The 16,835-nt window shown below is 38.6% G+C and overlaps 1 protein-coding gene across 1 annotated transcript in view; it reads left to right on the top strand.

Moving 5' to 3' along the window:
- The window catches only part of LOC112119104 (transmembrane protein 56-B), a 45,494-nt gene that overhangs the window by 24,317 nt on the left and 4,342 nt on the right, over positions 1 to 16,835 (top strand). The window contains exons 4-6 of the mRNA XM_026655489.1: positions 3,403 to 3,461; positions 4,689 to 4,783; positions 12,723 to 12,796. Of these exons, the coding sequence (XP_026511274.1) occupies positions 3,403 to 3,461; positions 4,689 to 4,783; positions 12,723 to 12,796 (228 nt within the window). The remainder of the gene's footprint in view (positions 1 to 3,402; positions 3,462 to 4,688; positions 4,784 to 12,722; positions 12,797 to 16,835) is intronic.

The following is a 16,835-nucleotide window of genomic DNA, read 5'->3' as shown; positions in this document are numbered from 1 at the left end:
ACTATAACAGGGTTTAAAAGAGAACTAGATAAATTCATGGAGGTTAAGTCCATTAATGCCTATTAGCCAGGATGGGTAAGGAATGGTGTCCCTAGCCTCTGTTTGTCAGAGGGTGGAGATGGATGGCAGGAAAGAGATCACTTGATCACTACCTGTTAGGTTCATTCCCTCTGGGGCACCTGGCATTGGCCACTGTCAGCAGACAGGATACAGATGGACCTTTGGTCTGACCCAGTATGGCCATTCTTATGTTCTTATGTTCTTATGTACTGGAGTTTTGAGAGAAGAGCCATGCTAGTGTGCTTTTATGGATTCTATAAAAAACTCAAATAAATATGAAGCTAAACAACTGTCACTAATTTACTTCTAATTTCCCTAATCAAATGTAAAACAATGCAATGATCAAATCAAGGTTACTATCAAAATTCTATCAACATTTAATCAGTAGATCAATGATTCAGTTTATCTGGCTTGTCAATTACTACAATGAGTAATTAAATCAACTTGTAAGGTTAACACAAGAATTACTTTAATAATTCAATGAAAAATTAAGAAGAAATGCCTTTCCTTTAATCTGACCAAGTGAGCTAAGAGGCTACTAAAATCAGAAGCTGACTCTTGCCTTTACTTTAAGGAAGTACAACAGAGGAGAGTTTTTTGTCCCAGAAGAAAGGTACTTGGAAATACTACAGGAGAAACCATGGCAAACAGTGATGGTCTTCCTCAAGCTGATGAGCCCTATGGATTCTGAAACATGCGTAACTCTACATGCAGATCTAAAGATAAGACCTCTTCAGTATTAGCTAGGAAGACTGTATGTTAATGAAATGACCTGCCCAATGTTCCTATCCTTCATATGGTGGACTTAACATCACACTGTCTTAAAAAAAGTTGTATTCAACTCCCCAGCTCAGTCAGCTGTAGTCACCTCTGACCCTTCCAAGTTGCTGGAGGTCTCTTTACAAGAATTTGACAATTCACGGTATCTGGAATTTTTGAGAGAAAAATTTCTATTCCAAAATACACCTCTACCCTGATATAACGCGACCCGATATAACACAAATTCAGATATAATGCGGTAAAGCAGTGCTCCAGGAGCGGGGGGCCTGCGCACTCCGGTGGATCAAAGCAAGTTCGATATAACACGGTTTCACATATAACGCGGTAAGATTTTTTGGCTCCCGAGGACAGTGTTATACCGGGGTAGAGGTGAAATTACTGACATTACAGCAATGTTTTACATGAATAAGCAGAGAGAGCATGTTCCAACCAGCTGTATAAAGAGGCTGAAGCTCTGTGGGAGTGGTGCATGGCACACCAAATTTATCATATAGCTCCTCACTTTGCAGCCAAGGACAACATACTGGCAGATTAGTTGAGCAGAGACTTTCATGATCAGCACAGGTGGTCACTTGGGAACTCTATAGAGAATGACATCCCTTCCCCATGGGAGTACCTGGAGATGGACCTATTTGCAACAAGACGTAACTCTAAATGTTCGAGGTATTGCTCCAGAGCAGGAGTGGACAACCAGTCCATCTCTGATGCATTTCTTGTAGACTAGGGAGTAGGTTTCCTCCTGTGTCCCCTCAGCCCCAAATTCTTCTAATTCAGAGTTCTCATGAATATTTGAACAAGAGAAAGCTAAAGTTACTTTGGCCTGTGTGAGACAATAGCGGTTGTGGGATCTACTGTAACTATCATAAACAGTTTATCTGTCTCTCCCTGGAATTCCAGCCTCCGGGCCCAGCAGAGAGGTCAGATTTGCCATCTAGGCCTCCATTTAGCAGAATAGTATTTCAACAGATATAGAATAGTTCTGTTCTGAGTAAAAAGCACAGGAATTCTGTTAAACTCCAGAAAGCATCAACTTTTACAATCATAAGTGGAAAAGGTTCTCTTTGTTGGCAACTAACAATAAACCTAGATTCAGTTCCTATTAAATCCATACAGGAGTATCTCCTTAATCTGAAATGCTTGGGACTCTCCATATCATTGGTAAAAGTACATCTCGCAGCCATGTCTGCTCACTATAGCTTAGTTGAACAAAATACCGTATTTAGTCATGATATATTAAAAAGATTTTGAAGGGTTTAATGAACATCTATCATCTCCATCAATCCATAAACTTGCCAGTATTTTTTCCAAGGCTACATTCTTAGCTTTCTTTAGGTAAGCTCCATACCTTGGATGCTAACAGAACATTAGCCTTCTATATGAATGGCAGAAAATTGCCTGGACTGTTTGTCTCTTATGGGGAAAGAGTAAAGTTTGGGCAGTCACATCCCAACACCTTTCTACATGGGTTGGACTCTGTATTGAAGAGTGTGTTAAATACACATTTTCCAAAAGAGCTTAGAGTGCACTCTGTGAGAACAAAGCTGCATCTGTACAGCTTTTACTTAGTCTCAATTCATACTTCATAAAACATTCCTTACATGTGGCATCTAGCTCAATTTGGTAAAGCAGTGTTACAATCTCTTTTTAATGAGACCTCCTTGTATCACTGTACAGAGTGAAGAATACTGCTTGCCAGACTCCTAAGAGTGGGAATGTGCATAGGCCATTCAAACAACAAATGAAGGTTATTCACCTGTAACCAGAGCTCTTGGAGATGGATTCTGCATAATGACACTCACTTCCCACCTTTCCCTCTTTCTCTGAGTCCTAATTACAACTTTGGACTTGAGGTGGTAGAAAGAACTGAGAGGGTTAGCACACCACGTACGCTATTATGGCTTTGCCCTTTGAGGAGCCATGAGGAGAGGTGCAGGGGGCACAAGAGTGCACCGGTGGGCACTGCTGTTAGAAGGTTCCATCAGTCCAAGCTACAATTTCAGCACATCCCAAGAGTAAGAATGTGCTGAGGTCCTCTTAAATAGCTTGGTTACAGAAGAGTAACTTTCATTTTCCCCTGCACTCTAGCTGTCAACATGGTATCCCATGATTGTGATTTAAAAAAAATCTTTCTCACTCAACTGGTACTTATCATCCCAAACTAAGTTTTTAAAAATTAGGGCAGGATAGGAGACATAAAAGGGCGTGTTTAATAATGTCAGCAAAGGTGCTGACAAGCACTCTTTATTAGCTGACCTTATTATGCCTCAGTATGCCAGGGGACTTATTGAGTTTCAGGTCCATTCCCTTGCCAGCTGCCCAAGGCATGAGGTGATCCTTGCTGCTGGCCTCCCTGGGGCAGCAGATGTGTTCTGTCTTTGAAATCAGTCTTCCTAATTAGCAACTTCTCCTCTCCCCTCACCCAAATTTCCATGATGCTACATGGCTGGGTCAAGCATGAGTGGCCCGGCAGGAGGGGAATGGTTTGTGATGTTTGTATGTCCTATGCAAATTTAACTTTTTATTATAAAGGCTGGAACTGTACATCATTTTTTATGTTTACAGGGGTGACCCTTCAATTGTGAAACTGAATATTGCTATTACCACAGGCTACCTCATTTCTGGTAATTATACGTTGTCTATATCATAGATACATCTAAATTTTATTCTGAGGATGTGATGAGCTTCTATAAACAATATAGGGTCCAGTGTAGTTTTTAAAGCTACTGCTGTGTTTGTGGGCAGTACAATGCCTGGAGGCAACCTGCTAGTGGAGGAGAGAGATGGAAATACTGCCTTATTGGGTGCTGAACACCCTTCAATCCTCACCTCTGGCCCTCCAGCCAATTCAGAAGAGGTGGGAGTTGTGACCCCAACCCCTTTTGGGATGTTTACTGCTGCTGGCAGCTTTAATGTCCTCAGTCTCCCCTGTGCCCATAGAGTGCAAGCGGCAGGTTTTTAGCAATCCCAACAAAGCTGGGGGAAACAGCTCCATACTTACTCCTCTCCCCATTGTCCTTGTCTTCCTACACATTTTAAGCCAGAGTCTGATCCTATGTGAAAGAGGTTGAAAATATTTTTAATAATTTTATCTGGTGTGGCTGTCATCCTTACATACAATTGTGCTCTCTTTCACTCAATTATTTGTTCTTAATGACAACCTGTGTCAGGTTATTTATCTTTTGTGATCACTGGTGGATTATGACTAAATGAAGCCAAGAAATCAAAGGGCTCAACAAATCAAAGAGCTAATGTTTTTAGCATTAGGGGTCCCTGCCCTGCTAATAACATCTGCTGCTCCACCATTCCCATAGTGGACCCAGTCATATTTTGGCAGTGTCCTCAAGCCCCTTTCTCTCTGGGGTTCTTGATACAATTATTGTGGGCTCATGAGTCATCTTCCAGACCAGGACCTAGAACTGGGGGCGGGGTGTCCCTGGATCTATCCTTACTCACAGTGTACCTCCTGCTAAAGCTGTGGCCAGGCAGCTCCCTTCATGTAGGAAATATAAAGATTTATGAACATTTTTGGAAGAGCTAAAATATTTTAACCAGTGCTTAGGCCTAATTTTTCCTTTCACATTTAATGTCCATCTGTGGAGCCGAGGAGTAGGGGAAGGGATACAGAAGTCTTGAGCTTAGAAATGCTGAATTCAAAGACAATTCAGATTTGTTTTTCTTTTTGTGGGTTGAGTTGGACACCATTTGCCATTAAAAATATATGCATAGCTCAGATAACCAAAAAGGTTTTTCCTTTTAGATTGCAGTAATACTGAAAGCTTTAAAGAGAAATATTATAGTCCTTAGGTAGCTTATGTTGTAATAATTTAATGTTTTTTTTTCTTTTACAGATTTGTTTCTTATTACTTACTACTGGAAGGCAATTGGTGATAAATTTTTTGTAATTCATCACTTGGCAGCTCTGTATGCCTACTACTTTGTACTGGTGAGTGCCATATTTTTCAATATCCTAACAAGCAGACAAGATAGTGACTAAGGGTGAACGTCACTGCTCTGAATTTAGGCTGTTTGTAGTGTCTCAACAGTGTTGCCCCAAGAAACTCCAGTTTTTGTATTTCTACATACAAGTAAGGGTATGTCTACACTGCAGCTGGGAGTGTGCTTCCCAGCCTGGCTGGACATACATGCGCTAGCTATACTTGAGCTAGCGTATTAAAAATAGCAGTGTGTCTATGGTGGCTCGGGCTAGGCATCCAAGTACAAACCTGCCTGACCCTTCTCCTCATGGGTACGGACTTGTGTGGCTAGCCCATGCTGCTGCGGAAACACAGCTATTTTTAGGACACTGGCCTGAGCAGAGCTAGTGTTTGCCTATCCACACTGGGAAGTACACTCCCAGCAGCTGCATAGGCATTTCTAAATATACACAGGCACACTTACTTTAAGACCTTAAATCCCACATAGATTAACAAGGGCATAATAATCTGATATCCTAAAATCCATTAATTAGACTTTCACTGAAGGCTTGTGCATTCATGTCCAGAATTCTATTATATGTGTCTCTTCATCTCTAAACAGTAAATCAAACAGCATGGATTTAGCTAAACTGTGAAACTGGGAAGTAATGAGAGTGCCTCTAAAACTCCAAAACTGATGGATTCTAATGCTGGCTTCAGTAGCTCAAGGAGGTTGATCCCAATTTAGCTTCTGAAATAGGGTTTATTATGTAAGTTGTTTAAAAATCAATAGACTAATATTAGAGATGTATTGAGCTACATAATGGTAGCATACGTTGTTCTTGGTGGTGTTTTTCTATCCATATTTGCAATTTTAGTAAATTAAGTTACAGTGACTCATCCTATAAAGTATTTCTCAGTGTTATTTTTTGGCCACCAGATAAAGGTTTCAGTTAATTGACCCAGTATGTGTTTTAAACTGAACATTTTTTCTCTTTCACAGATTAAATTACTGTATATGCCTTTTAGACTGTTTTTACAAAGTTAAGACTACAGCTTCATTTCTAATATAAAGATACTTTCTCTGCGAGTTTATTGCTTGTCAGTACAAAAATATGCTCAGTGTTAAAATGCTGTAGTTTAAGAAGAACATTTCAATGTCTCTCACTCTCCCACTCCCAAAACTCAAATGTCTTCAGTTTAAAACGTGACACTTAGGTGACTTAAACAAAACCATTAGAATTTACCTTGACAAAAGGTGTTGTGAGAATTTATTTATAAAAGCACTTTGAAGGTAAGTGCTCTGTCAGTGATAATCAGTCAGAGACTAACAAATTTATTTGGGCATAAGGTAGTCTCTAAGGTGCCACAAGGACTCCTCGTTGTTTTTGCTGATACAGACTAACACGGCTACCACTCTGAAACCTGTCACCATGTTAGGTGACTTAGACTCTGAGTCAGCAAAACACTTAAGCACATGCTTAACTTTAAACTCATGGGTAGTTGCTTTGATGTGCTTAAGTATCTTGCTGAATCAGGATCTTAATACAATCAGATTTTTTTTTTAGAATTTTTTTTAAATCTTAAGAAAACTTTCCATGAATGTCACCAATTAAGACGAATTTTCAAAAGGATTTTTTCTACATATACGGCATAGTTTGCAAAAAAAAAGTCTGAATAATTCCAATGACCTAATGACTATTTTGTTAATTGTGTGCTTTTTACAAATTATTTCAATACATTTTTATGCAGTACTACATAATGGCTGTGGGGGAGCTAACTTGAGCTATCAACTGATATCTAATACATAAGAGTTTATTTCCTGTTCCTTGGCGGGGGAAGGGTCTGTAATTTAATGTCTTTAGTTTAAACATATATAATATTTTAAGGATATAGCTGCAGCAAGAATATATGGCTGCTTACATCAACAAAAGCTGCAAAATTCAGAGTGAATGCTGAAAATCTGCACTTAAACAGCACTATTTATCTAGGTATTATAGCACATATTGCCTGTAAAAACAACCTACTATTCAAAAGCCTTGTAATAATTTTTATTTCATCTTGTATTTTGCACAGCTTTACAATTATTAAATGTAATTTAAAAATCTCAGGAAACTATCAGCTTGCTGTCTGATCTAACACCTCCTCCCTTTGTAGGAGTTTTGACCCTGACTTCAATGGGATCGGGATCAAGTCCATAGCTGGTAACGCAGAATGTACTACTCATCACTTGCATGCACAAGAGAGGTTTGACTCTGCCAGATATTATCACTGACAGTGCACTTACCTTCAAAGTGCTTTTATAAATAACAAATTCTCACAACACCTTTTGTCTAGGTAAATTCTAATGGTTTTGTTGTTTAATATGAACGACGATGCTTATATATTTACAATTCTCCTACCAAATAATAACAGTTTCACTAAAGCTCGCAGTTTGTGTTTAGCATCTGCCTGCTCATTAAAACTTTTTTTTGGTCATAAACTTCCTGCTGGGGAATAGCAGTAAAATAACAACTCTTATTGAGATTCTCCAGCGCTAATCAAAATGCTATATATTTATAAATATGTAACTCTTTTACAACAGCAACTGGGATTTTTAAAACATTTTTTTAAAGTTCAGCTTTCGAGTATACTGAATGTAGTATATTAAAAAAATAACTATTCTATGTAGCCATCTAATCTATCCCAATACAGTCACCAACATGCTATACACGTGCCCAGGTGAAGTATTACATAAAAAATGCTGTGATTATTTGTATGAAATGTCAGTATGAACGCTGAAACTTCCTTACTATTGTTTGTTTCAAAGAGACCTTCTAAAATTTTAATTTAGGACTTGAAATAAACCTCAATCGCCTTTTTTTCATATTGTACTGTGTTTTTTGAAGTTTCTAAACTGTTTGCTAGTCTGTACCAGCACTGTCCTTTTGCATACCTTCTTATGAAAGACTCTAATTTTATGTCAAGAATATATTGTAATTTGATAAAATGAATGAATGAAACATTGATGCTCTTGTATTTCATACTTAACTCTTGGGTAGTGCTTGATCTGTAGATCACAGAAGAGGTAAGTATCATTTCCCCCATTTTACAGATGGGGGAACTGAGGCACAGAGCGGCTAAGTGACTTGCTCAAGGTCACCCCATAGGCTAGTGGCAGAGCCAGAAGTAGAACCCAAGTCTCCAGAGTGCCAGTCTAGTGTTCTATCCACTAGGCATCACTGCCCATCATAAAGTTTGGAACAAATATCTGTTTAAAATGAAGTACTTCAGCACACTTTGGAAGAAATCCACATAACATACAAGGATGCATGCACATTTTAATCTTCCAAATCATGAGTAACAGTGAGTTTCATTTTATCATAGGCTTATTACTGCCTAAAAGTGTAGACAATGGTTATAATGAGGATGGGGTGGGAGATTGCAGCTGCACTTCATTGTTATTGCTGTGTACTGTTCTCTCCATGTTTATTTATGTATACCTAATTACTAGGTATATACCTAAATACTAGGTATAAAACTGGTGTCAGTTTAATATTTTAAGTTGTAAATTTGTAACTGGACATTTGACTTTAATCATCCACAGAAGTTCAGAAGTACTAAATATTTTTTTAAGTTAATGGCAGTTTTAAATATAAAATATCTGTTGACTTTTCAATGATCACTACAGTTTGGGGTTGTTTTTTCGGGAGGGGGAGGGGGTAATATGATTTCCTAGCAATAGCATTGGAGCCATTCTTCTTCTTCTAATATCTTTGGATCTTCTGTCTCAAAAGGATAGCCACATTTTTACCTGATCCAGACTTGTTGCATCTAGTAGACCTTGAAATCACGGCGCGAGTGCAACAAGTGATTTTGAAACCTAGGAATTAAGATACAAGAGGGGATATATAAAGGCAATTCGTGATGGAGAATTGACAGTATATGGCTTCTGCAGATCCTACTTCTTTGAAGCCCTTACCCAATGTTCTGAATTTGGTGAAAGGAATGAAAAATTGTGTGGATTTTTGTACTAGACATTTTAGGTCTATGAATAGAGTTTCATTCATTGCTTTCTAGATGGTTTGGGGGCTGCTTGTTCCCAGGCATATACTCCCCAGTAGTGTGATTTTTGCAATGGAAAGGTGCTCCAGCTACTCTTGCAAATGAGTAGCCTCTGTCCCCTGACACTCCAAAGACACTAGAAGGAGAGACTGAGAGTGGGGGGATGCGGGACGGGGACTAAACAAAAGAGGAACAAACAGATGGAAAGTGCGAGAGACTGAAGGAACCAGAAAAGGGATTAAGTGCAGTCTCTGTTTTGATTGTGATTGGGATATGATTTGGGAATCATTGGTTTAATGAGATGAATTAAAATTCTTAATTTTTGTAAAACCAGATATTTGATACAAATTATTTAGGTGACATGTACAGCTGCAGGAAAATATTTAAAATAAATCACTCTCTGTCCAAAAGTAGATCATAACTTTTAGCTGTAGCTTGCTGCACAGAGGAAGAAGACAAAACAGCCAAAAGCTATTGCATGTTATTTTCCACTTTTTATTATATTTCCAATGCATTTCCACAAGTCTGTGATCTCTAAGTGTAGTGTATATATATCCAGTGTTTTTTCTTTTTTACTGTATAAAAAAATCCAATTGTGATGTTAATAAAAGGGATTAAAACTTTTTGTCCCACTTTACTTTTTTCATATTTTAGCCCAACAGCACTTTTCATTGTTAATGGAACTCTGCCCTATTTTGGCAGACTTCTGAAATTAATCCTACTTTAATTTATGTTGGTGTCTAATACCTGACACTTACTTTATGTTAATATTTAACGTTGGTGGTACAGTGCTTTGAAGATGTAAATTGTTGTGTGTTAAGTATTCATTAAAGAGACACTGTCAACTTTTTGACATAGGCTAATTTTAAATGGTCCAGATTTTGGTATGGAATCCTTTAAATAAAATGTCCCAGAAAATGTAATTTTAATATTTTTTAAATGTTATGTAGACACTTTTCTTCTTTCCTGTTGATAAGGGTGCCTTTAGCAAGGAAAAAATTGACTTTACTGGGTGAACAGCGGGATTGACTATACACAAAGTGCTGTTTGAATACACAAATTAAACTGAAGGGAAATAGAAAATCCTACCCACTATAGTTAAAAGTAATACATAAGAGTAACTGATTTCAGTTAGTTTTTCTAAGTGCGTAGATGACCACAAATCCCATTGACTTCCAGTGGGAATGGTGTTCCTAAATCACTTAGGCACATTTGAAAATCCCACACAATAAGTACAAAATTTTCAGAGAAATTACTTTTTTCCCCCCTCAAGCTGATGGTATTCCTCGTAAGTAAATATGGAGAGAGCAACTAGTATACAGTAATACAAATATATCAGCAAGCTTTTACTTGTTACCTTCTTTCTGTAAACATCAGGGGGAGGCTATATGTAAATAAAAGCTGAGGTTGTCTTTTTTGTTTATAATAAAATTAAAGTTTGACATGACTAATACACTTGACTATTAATGCCCCACCCTGATGTACACAGTCCTAGCAGGAGGTGCGGAAGGAGAGGTGGACGCAAGAATTCATACACTGTGGGAATGGGGGTGTGGGAGAGACCGCAGCCTTCCCATTGGCTTGGGATGGAGGAATGGGCTAACCAGTTGGTACTCACAGTGCTCTCTCTCACCCCCACTTATTGAGACTTCCCCCCAGGGTTTTCAAAAGCCTCTTTTTCCAGCTAGTTGCCCTGCACTCGCTCCTCGTAGTTGTAGCATAACAGCTGTGTTTTTAGGATGCTGCAAGTCTGACTTAACTGCCTGCTTTTGGATCAGTAAGGAATTTTTCCCATTGGACCTACTTAGCAAAAGTGTGGTGGATTTTTTTGCCTTCCTCACAGCATCATGGAAGCACAGTTAGGTTATAAGAATTAAGATTTAGCAAGTTTAATATGAGGAAAGGAAGACTGTTTTAGCTTTTTGCAACTTGCAGCCAGTGTCCAGTACAGATAAAGCTACAAGGGACCAGTTCTCAGAGGTAAATGAGATCCGGGATTTCACTGGTGATCCATTTGCCTATGGGAAAAAGGGGAGACAAGAAGTCTTGATGCACGGAAGTCCTCCCTTGGTAACTTTTACACCTTCTATGGGTGGGGGGTGGGAAGGGGCAGGGGCTGATAAAGAAGATTCAGAAACAAAAGTACCCTCAGTTATTGGTTTTATGGTAGGAATCCTGTAACCCTGTACTGGACCCAATTAAATGCCTGGTATGTGAGAGTAGGGGGTGGCATATAATGCTTCCCCCCCCCCCCATGTTAAATAAAGTTGCTCACTGTCACTTGAAATCATTCCATGTGCCTGTTATTAATTCATCTGCATGTCCAAATCTTTAGTTTGGATTTAGTCTCAGGATTCCTATTACCTGGATCAGAGAAGATGAAACTCTGTTTCTAGCTGAAGATAATAGATGTATCAGTAGAATCATAGAACTCTGGGACCAGATTAGAGAAACTCAACAATATTATCCCTTGCAGGGTCAGTCATATATGCAAAGAATGCCAAATATTTAATTTTTACTGTCTTCCTTTAGTTGCAATGACAAAACAATTTCCAGAGATTTAAGAGGTAAATAATAGGATTTCTGACAGTGATCTTGGTATAAAAAAAATCATTGTCATCACTGAATCCAGGTTCAAATTCTGCCCTCAGATATGTGCATAAAATTCCCATTTACTTCAGTGGAAGTTGTGCACATATATCTTATGGCAGAATTTGGTCCTTAAAATGTAAGATCACTGGATGTACAATTTTTCTGTTTTTTATACATGCTGAGCACACTAATAGAACTCCTACAGCAATACAGTGGTCATCATTAAGAAGTCAATATTTGCCAGCAGTTATTCCCTCTTTCCAAGTATAGGGGAAAAACAGTGGCACCTCACATTCTGCTGTTTGGCAAGTGTTGATGAATGCTGCCTTTTTGATGGGTTCCAGTGTAGAATTCAGCCTCATAAACTGCTTCTCCCACAAACGTTATTTAATTGCTGCTCTTAGGAGCGTATGATGCTGCCAAAAAGTAATAGAGATGAAGAATATATCTTTACTCCTCTGTAGACAGAAAAAACCAGTGCAGATGATCACGAGTGGAAGATTTGGTTATAAATGGAAACCTCAATCCAAAGTTGTACTGGGTAATTTGACAGTTTACAAAATGCTCAGTTTAATTGTGCAGCTGTGCTTTGGTGCCATTCTGCCAGCGGCAGATTACCAGAGGACAGCAAGATTCTAGCCACATGCCCTTCCTCCAACCCATCCCCTTTGCTGGGGGCTGCAACAAGATTAGAGTAGAGCTGTGTGATGGAGCACTGCAAAAAAGTTGGAACAGGACCAAGGATCTGGCCTTCAGTCTCTGTTTTGGCAAACTAACTAACTTACTAAAACGAGTGCTCATTTTCTGTGAGTTTAGTATGGTTCTGCTGGATTTATTTAAAACATGAGAAATTCAAAATATTCTTGAATGATTTTAGATAGTCACCGTAAAATATATCCATTTTAATTTATCATAACTTATCACTATTTTTATGTTGATTAGGGAGTGCCATCATTTGTTAGCCAACTTTCTGCATCTGTTTAATCTTCCACAAATAACTATAAGTATTTTGAATACTTGGTCAATGACTTGGAGTCACAAGACACATTGCATATTTCCCTGCTTTCTTAATTTATCACTAAAAAAAATTCAAAGGGCAGCAGTATTAGATGTTATAAATGATTTACTTTAAAGTTTTATAAAGAGGATTACGAAATTTATTACATTTACTTGACACTTTCAGTTTTGGTAAAGTATTTGAGATCCTATACAATTTTACAAATGCTGGGAAGCTTTAACAAAATGGAAATGGTCAATGCGTTCTTCAGATTAAATTTATGACTAAAGTTTACATCCCTGATTCTTCTTTTTAATATTTATCTTGCTATATAGGGTGAAGGAATGTTGGCATATTTTGGTAACTTTCGTCTGCTTGCAGAGTTCTCTACTCCTTTTGTGAATCAGCGGTAGGTGGTTGTTAATTATTTTACTTTAACTTGTGTCTTGCCTTGTTAGATAACTGAATTTAACTGTAAATAACAAATAGAAATTTGATTCATTTTCTGTAGTCACACTTCAACATAACCAAATTTATAAGCTGGAAAAAGCTTGCTTGCTATGAAAATTTTGGGCTATTGTACTCCTAGAATTATGTTCCAGTGCATTCTAGAGGAGTTCCTCCTTATTGTAAATGGTATTCTGTATGCAACATGAAGCTGGCATAAATCTTTTGAACAAAAGAATATGCAGAAGTGTATAAGTTAGATGGGTATAAATAGGTTATTAGATAAAAAAGTATGTAATACAAGTTTTCATTTCCATTATGGGTTTCTAACAGCATCATGAACACAAGAAGAGGTTCCAGGTAGCTTTGTCATTGAGTGAAATTGTGGACTTGTATTATAGATTCATAGACTTTAAGGCCAGAAGGGACCATCGTGATCATCTAGTCTGACCTCCAGCTCATTGCAGACCACAGAACCTCACCCACCCATTCCTGTAATAGACTCATAACCTCTGGCTGAATTACTGAAGTCCTCAAATCATGATTTAAAGACTTCAAGTTACAGAGAATCCACCATTTACTCTAATTTAAACCTGCAAGTGACCCGTGCCCTATGCTGCAGAGGAAGGAATAAAAATACCCCCCTGGTCTCCGGCAATCTGACCCCAGGGGCAAATTTTTTCCTGACCCCAAAAATGGTGATCAGTTAGACCCTGAATATGTGGGCAAGACCCACCAGCCAGACACCTGGGAAAGAATTCTCTATAGTAACTCAGAGTCCTCCCCATTTAGTGTCCCATCAGTGGCTGTTAGAGATATTTGCTGCTAGCAGTCGCACATCAGCTACATGCCATTTTAGGTAGTCTCATACCATCCCCTCCATACCCTTAGCAAGTTCAGTCTTGAAGCCAGTTAAGTTTTTTGCCCCCACTGCTCCCCTTGGAAGGCTGTTCCAGAATTTCACTTCTCTGATATTTAGACACCTTCATCATTGTTCTAGATTACTTGAGGTCTATATTTTATATATACTGCATGTGAGTGTCTGACATACCTTTACAAGTTGCAAAGCTGTGAAAACCTGTAATTTAAAGATTCATGGACTCTCAACCCTAAAAAGGACACCCTAGGTTATCTAGTTCACTCCTTCCCCATGGAAATACTTGTGTACATTGCAGAAATGATGGGAAAAAAAACACAAAAACTATAATAGATAAAATATTAAAACATCTAAGTAAGGCCATACTGTGGCTAAACTTAGAAATACCTCGAAACAGCTTTCACACTCTTTCCTTAAGTGTAGTGTGATATAGTAGTTTGGAGTAACCAGTTCTACATCACTAAAGGGGCTTGCTACCTACCTCACACACCTTGGTGGAAAACTCTGGAGAGAGTGATGGGGGACAGCATAGTTTACATAAATATTTAGTATTTATTATGGGTGATCTCAGAGCACAAAAACCATCAGGAAGAGGTAAGGAAGTCTCTCCTGTAGCCATGTTTCCTATTAAGAAAATTTTAGAAAAATCAGAACTATCTTAGGGTACGTCTATACTTACCTCCGGGTCTGGCGGTAAGCAATCGATCTTCTGGGATCGATTTATCGCATCTTGTCTAGACGCGATAAATCAATCGCGGATCGATCCCGGAAGTGCTCGCCGTCGACGCCGGTACTCCTGCTCTGCGAGAGGAGTACGCGGAGTCGACGGGGGAGCCTGCCTGCCGCGTCTGGACCCGCGGTAAGTTCGAACTAAGGTACTTCGACTTCAGCTACGTTATTAACGTAGCTGAAGTTGCGTATCTTAGTTCGAAGTGGGGGGTTAGTGTGGACCAGGCCTTAGTCAAATAATGCAGAACAATTCCTGCATGCTGTCTTTAAGACTGCATTTTTTCCCCCTTAAACAAATCCAGCAATGTCTTCCCATCCTTGATTAAATTATTCCACAACCCAGTAGACTAGCAAAAATGCGTATTGGTAAAATCAAATTTACTCTTGTTTCTTCAAATTTCAGGGTGCTAACTCTTATCATCTTTCTTTTTAATCACCTTGAATAATTCATCCCCTCTCTTCTAACTCTTTTGGTACTCAGAAATACAGTAGATCTGATGTTCCTTCTTTCACAAGCCTTATGTATCCAATTTCTTTAATCTCCCCAAGTGTTGTGTTCTAATTTGAGCTATGTTTCCGGGATGAGCAATACAGAGGTCAAATGTCTTCAGTGGCAATTGCAAGAGCCATAGTTAGAGTGGGAAAAGGGAAGACTGGGTCAGGGGAGATAAAGCATATTGGAAGCCATAAGGAAGAAAGATGCAGAAAGGTTAAGGCAGATGTTTTATTGGAGGTTAAGGAGTCCTTGCCTCATTCTACTTCGATATTCTGAATAGCTTTCAGCTGTGTTGTTGCTAGGCATCTGTGCTATGCTTCTCCTTCACAATCCTCAAGTGCTCTGGCATGCAGTAGAGCAGCAGTTCTTAAACTGTGGGTTGGGACCTCAAAGTGGGTCACAATCCCATTTTAATGGGGTTGCCAGGGCTGGCTTAGATTTGCAGGGGCTCGGGGCCAAAGCCCTGGGGATTCAGGACGGGGGGCGAGGGGCGAGGGCCTCAGGTTACAGGCCCCCTGGCAGGGGCTGAAGCTTTTGGGCTTCGGCTTTGACCCCTTCCTAACCCGGGGCGGTGGGGCTCAGGCTTTGTCTTTGTCTCGCCCCCCTGGGGCAGTGGGACTCAGCTGGGCTCTGGCTTCAGTCCCCCCTCCTGGTGTTGTGTAGTAATTTTTTGTTGTCAGAAGAGGGTTGCGGTGCAATGAAGTTTGAGAACCCCTGCAGTAGAGTATAGTATGCTGCATAGTCTCTAGTAGTTCTATGAGAAGGTGCCATGTCAGGGTCTGCCTCAAACATTGGGTTGGCAAGTTCAGCTTTTAAGTTAGGGAGAAGGGGTAAGATTATAAAGGCTACTTTTGATTTGTTCAGAAACTGCTAGGTGGTGATTCCTGCTTTAATCTATCAATATTACTTCTGTACTGAGGAGTCCAGAGGAAAAAGATCCAGTTGTGGTCTTATCAAGGTTATATAAACAGGTATTATTACCTCCCTGGGATGAAATTCTACCCCCATTGAAGTCAATGGGAAAACTCACATTAACTTCAACGGGGCTAGGATTTCACCCCGATCTTTCAGTGGTATCTGTACCAATACTTTTTTTTAGGTTGTGATATGAAGCATCACAACATATCATATCATTAAAGATAGATAATTTACTTTAAATGTTTCTTTAAAAGTTCCTTGACTGAGGCCAAGTGTCCTCAAATACCCAGAATTATTATTTTATCAGACAAACAGGAATCTCTGCAGAAGATGGTGATAAAGTCTATTACATTAAGGGAGTTATTGTTCCATAAATTCATATATATAACTTTAATTAAATTTGAGGAGAACCAGACCTCGGAGACAGTAAGTAATGTAAATTGTTCAGAAAGATTAGTTTATATTATATGTCTTTTTGTTGTTTGTACTCTACTATAGTATTAACAAAAATAACACCAAGCTGCAGTTATAATATACAATCGCATTTTAATCTCAGAATTCCATTGACTTATATAAACAACTCAATTATCACTCTCATGATTTGGCTTAAATTCTCACCAGAAGGTATATAAAACACAGGTCAACTTAATTCAACTGAGAATTCTCTTTGTAACATATGAAAGTCTCTTTAAACTATTTGTACCTTACCATATCCTTATTTTAATTTTAAAAGAACATAAGAAATTTGTTTTGTTTAGCTTGTCAGTTTGAAAGTGCCAGAGTTGAATGTATAGATAATACAACCCTAAAGGAAAACTGTAACTAATAATCTTGTAGCCCAATTAATGGTAGCATGTAATGTTATGAAATAACGTACTTGGCAAGTGAAATATTTTCATCCTCTTTATTTACAATAATTTCAATTTTTAGAAGAAAATTTAAAGATAAAATTTAGAACGATAAAACTATAGAAGAAAAATC

Source organism: Terrapene carolina, unplaced genomic scaffold (assembly GCF_002925995.2).
Source record: "Terrapene carolina triunguis isolate 2854851 unplaced genomic scaffold, T_m_triunguis-2.0 Scaffold210, whole genome shotgun sequence".
Lineage (NCBI taxonomy): Eukaryota > Metazoa > Chordata > Testudines > Emydidae > Terrapene > Terrapene triunguis.
The sequence above is the reverse complement of the archived record's forward strand: the minus strand, read 5'-3'. Positions and strand labels throughout refer to the sequence as shown.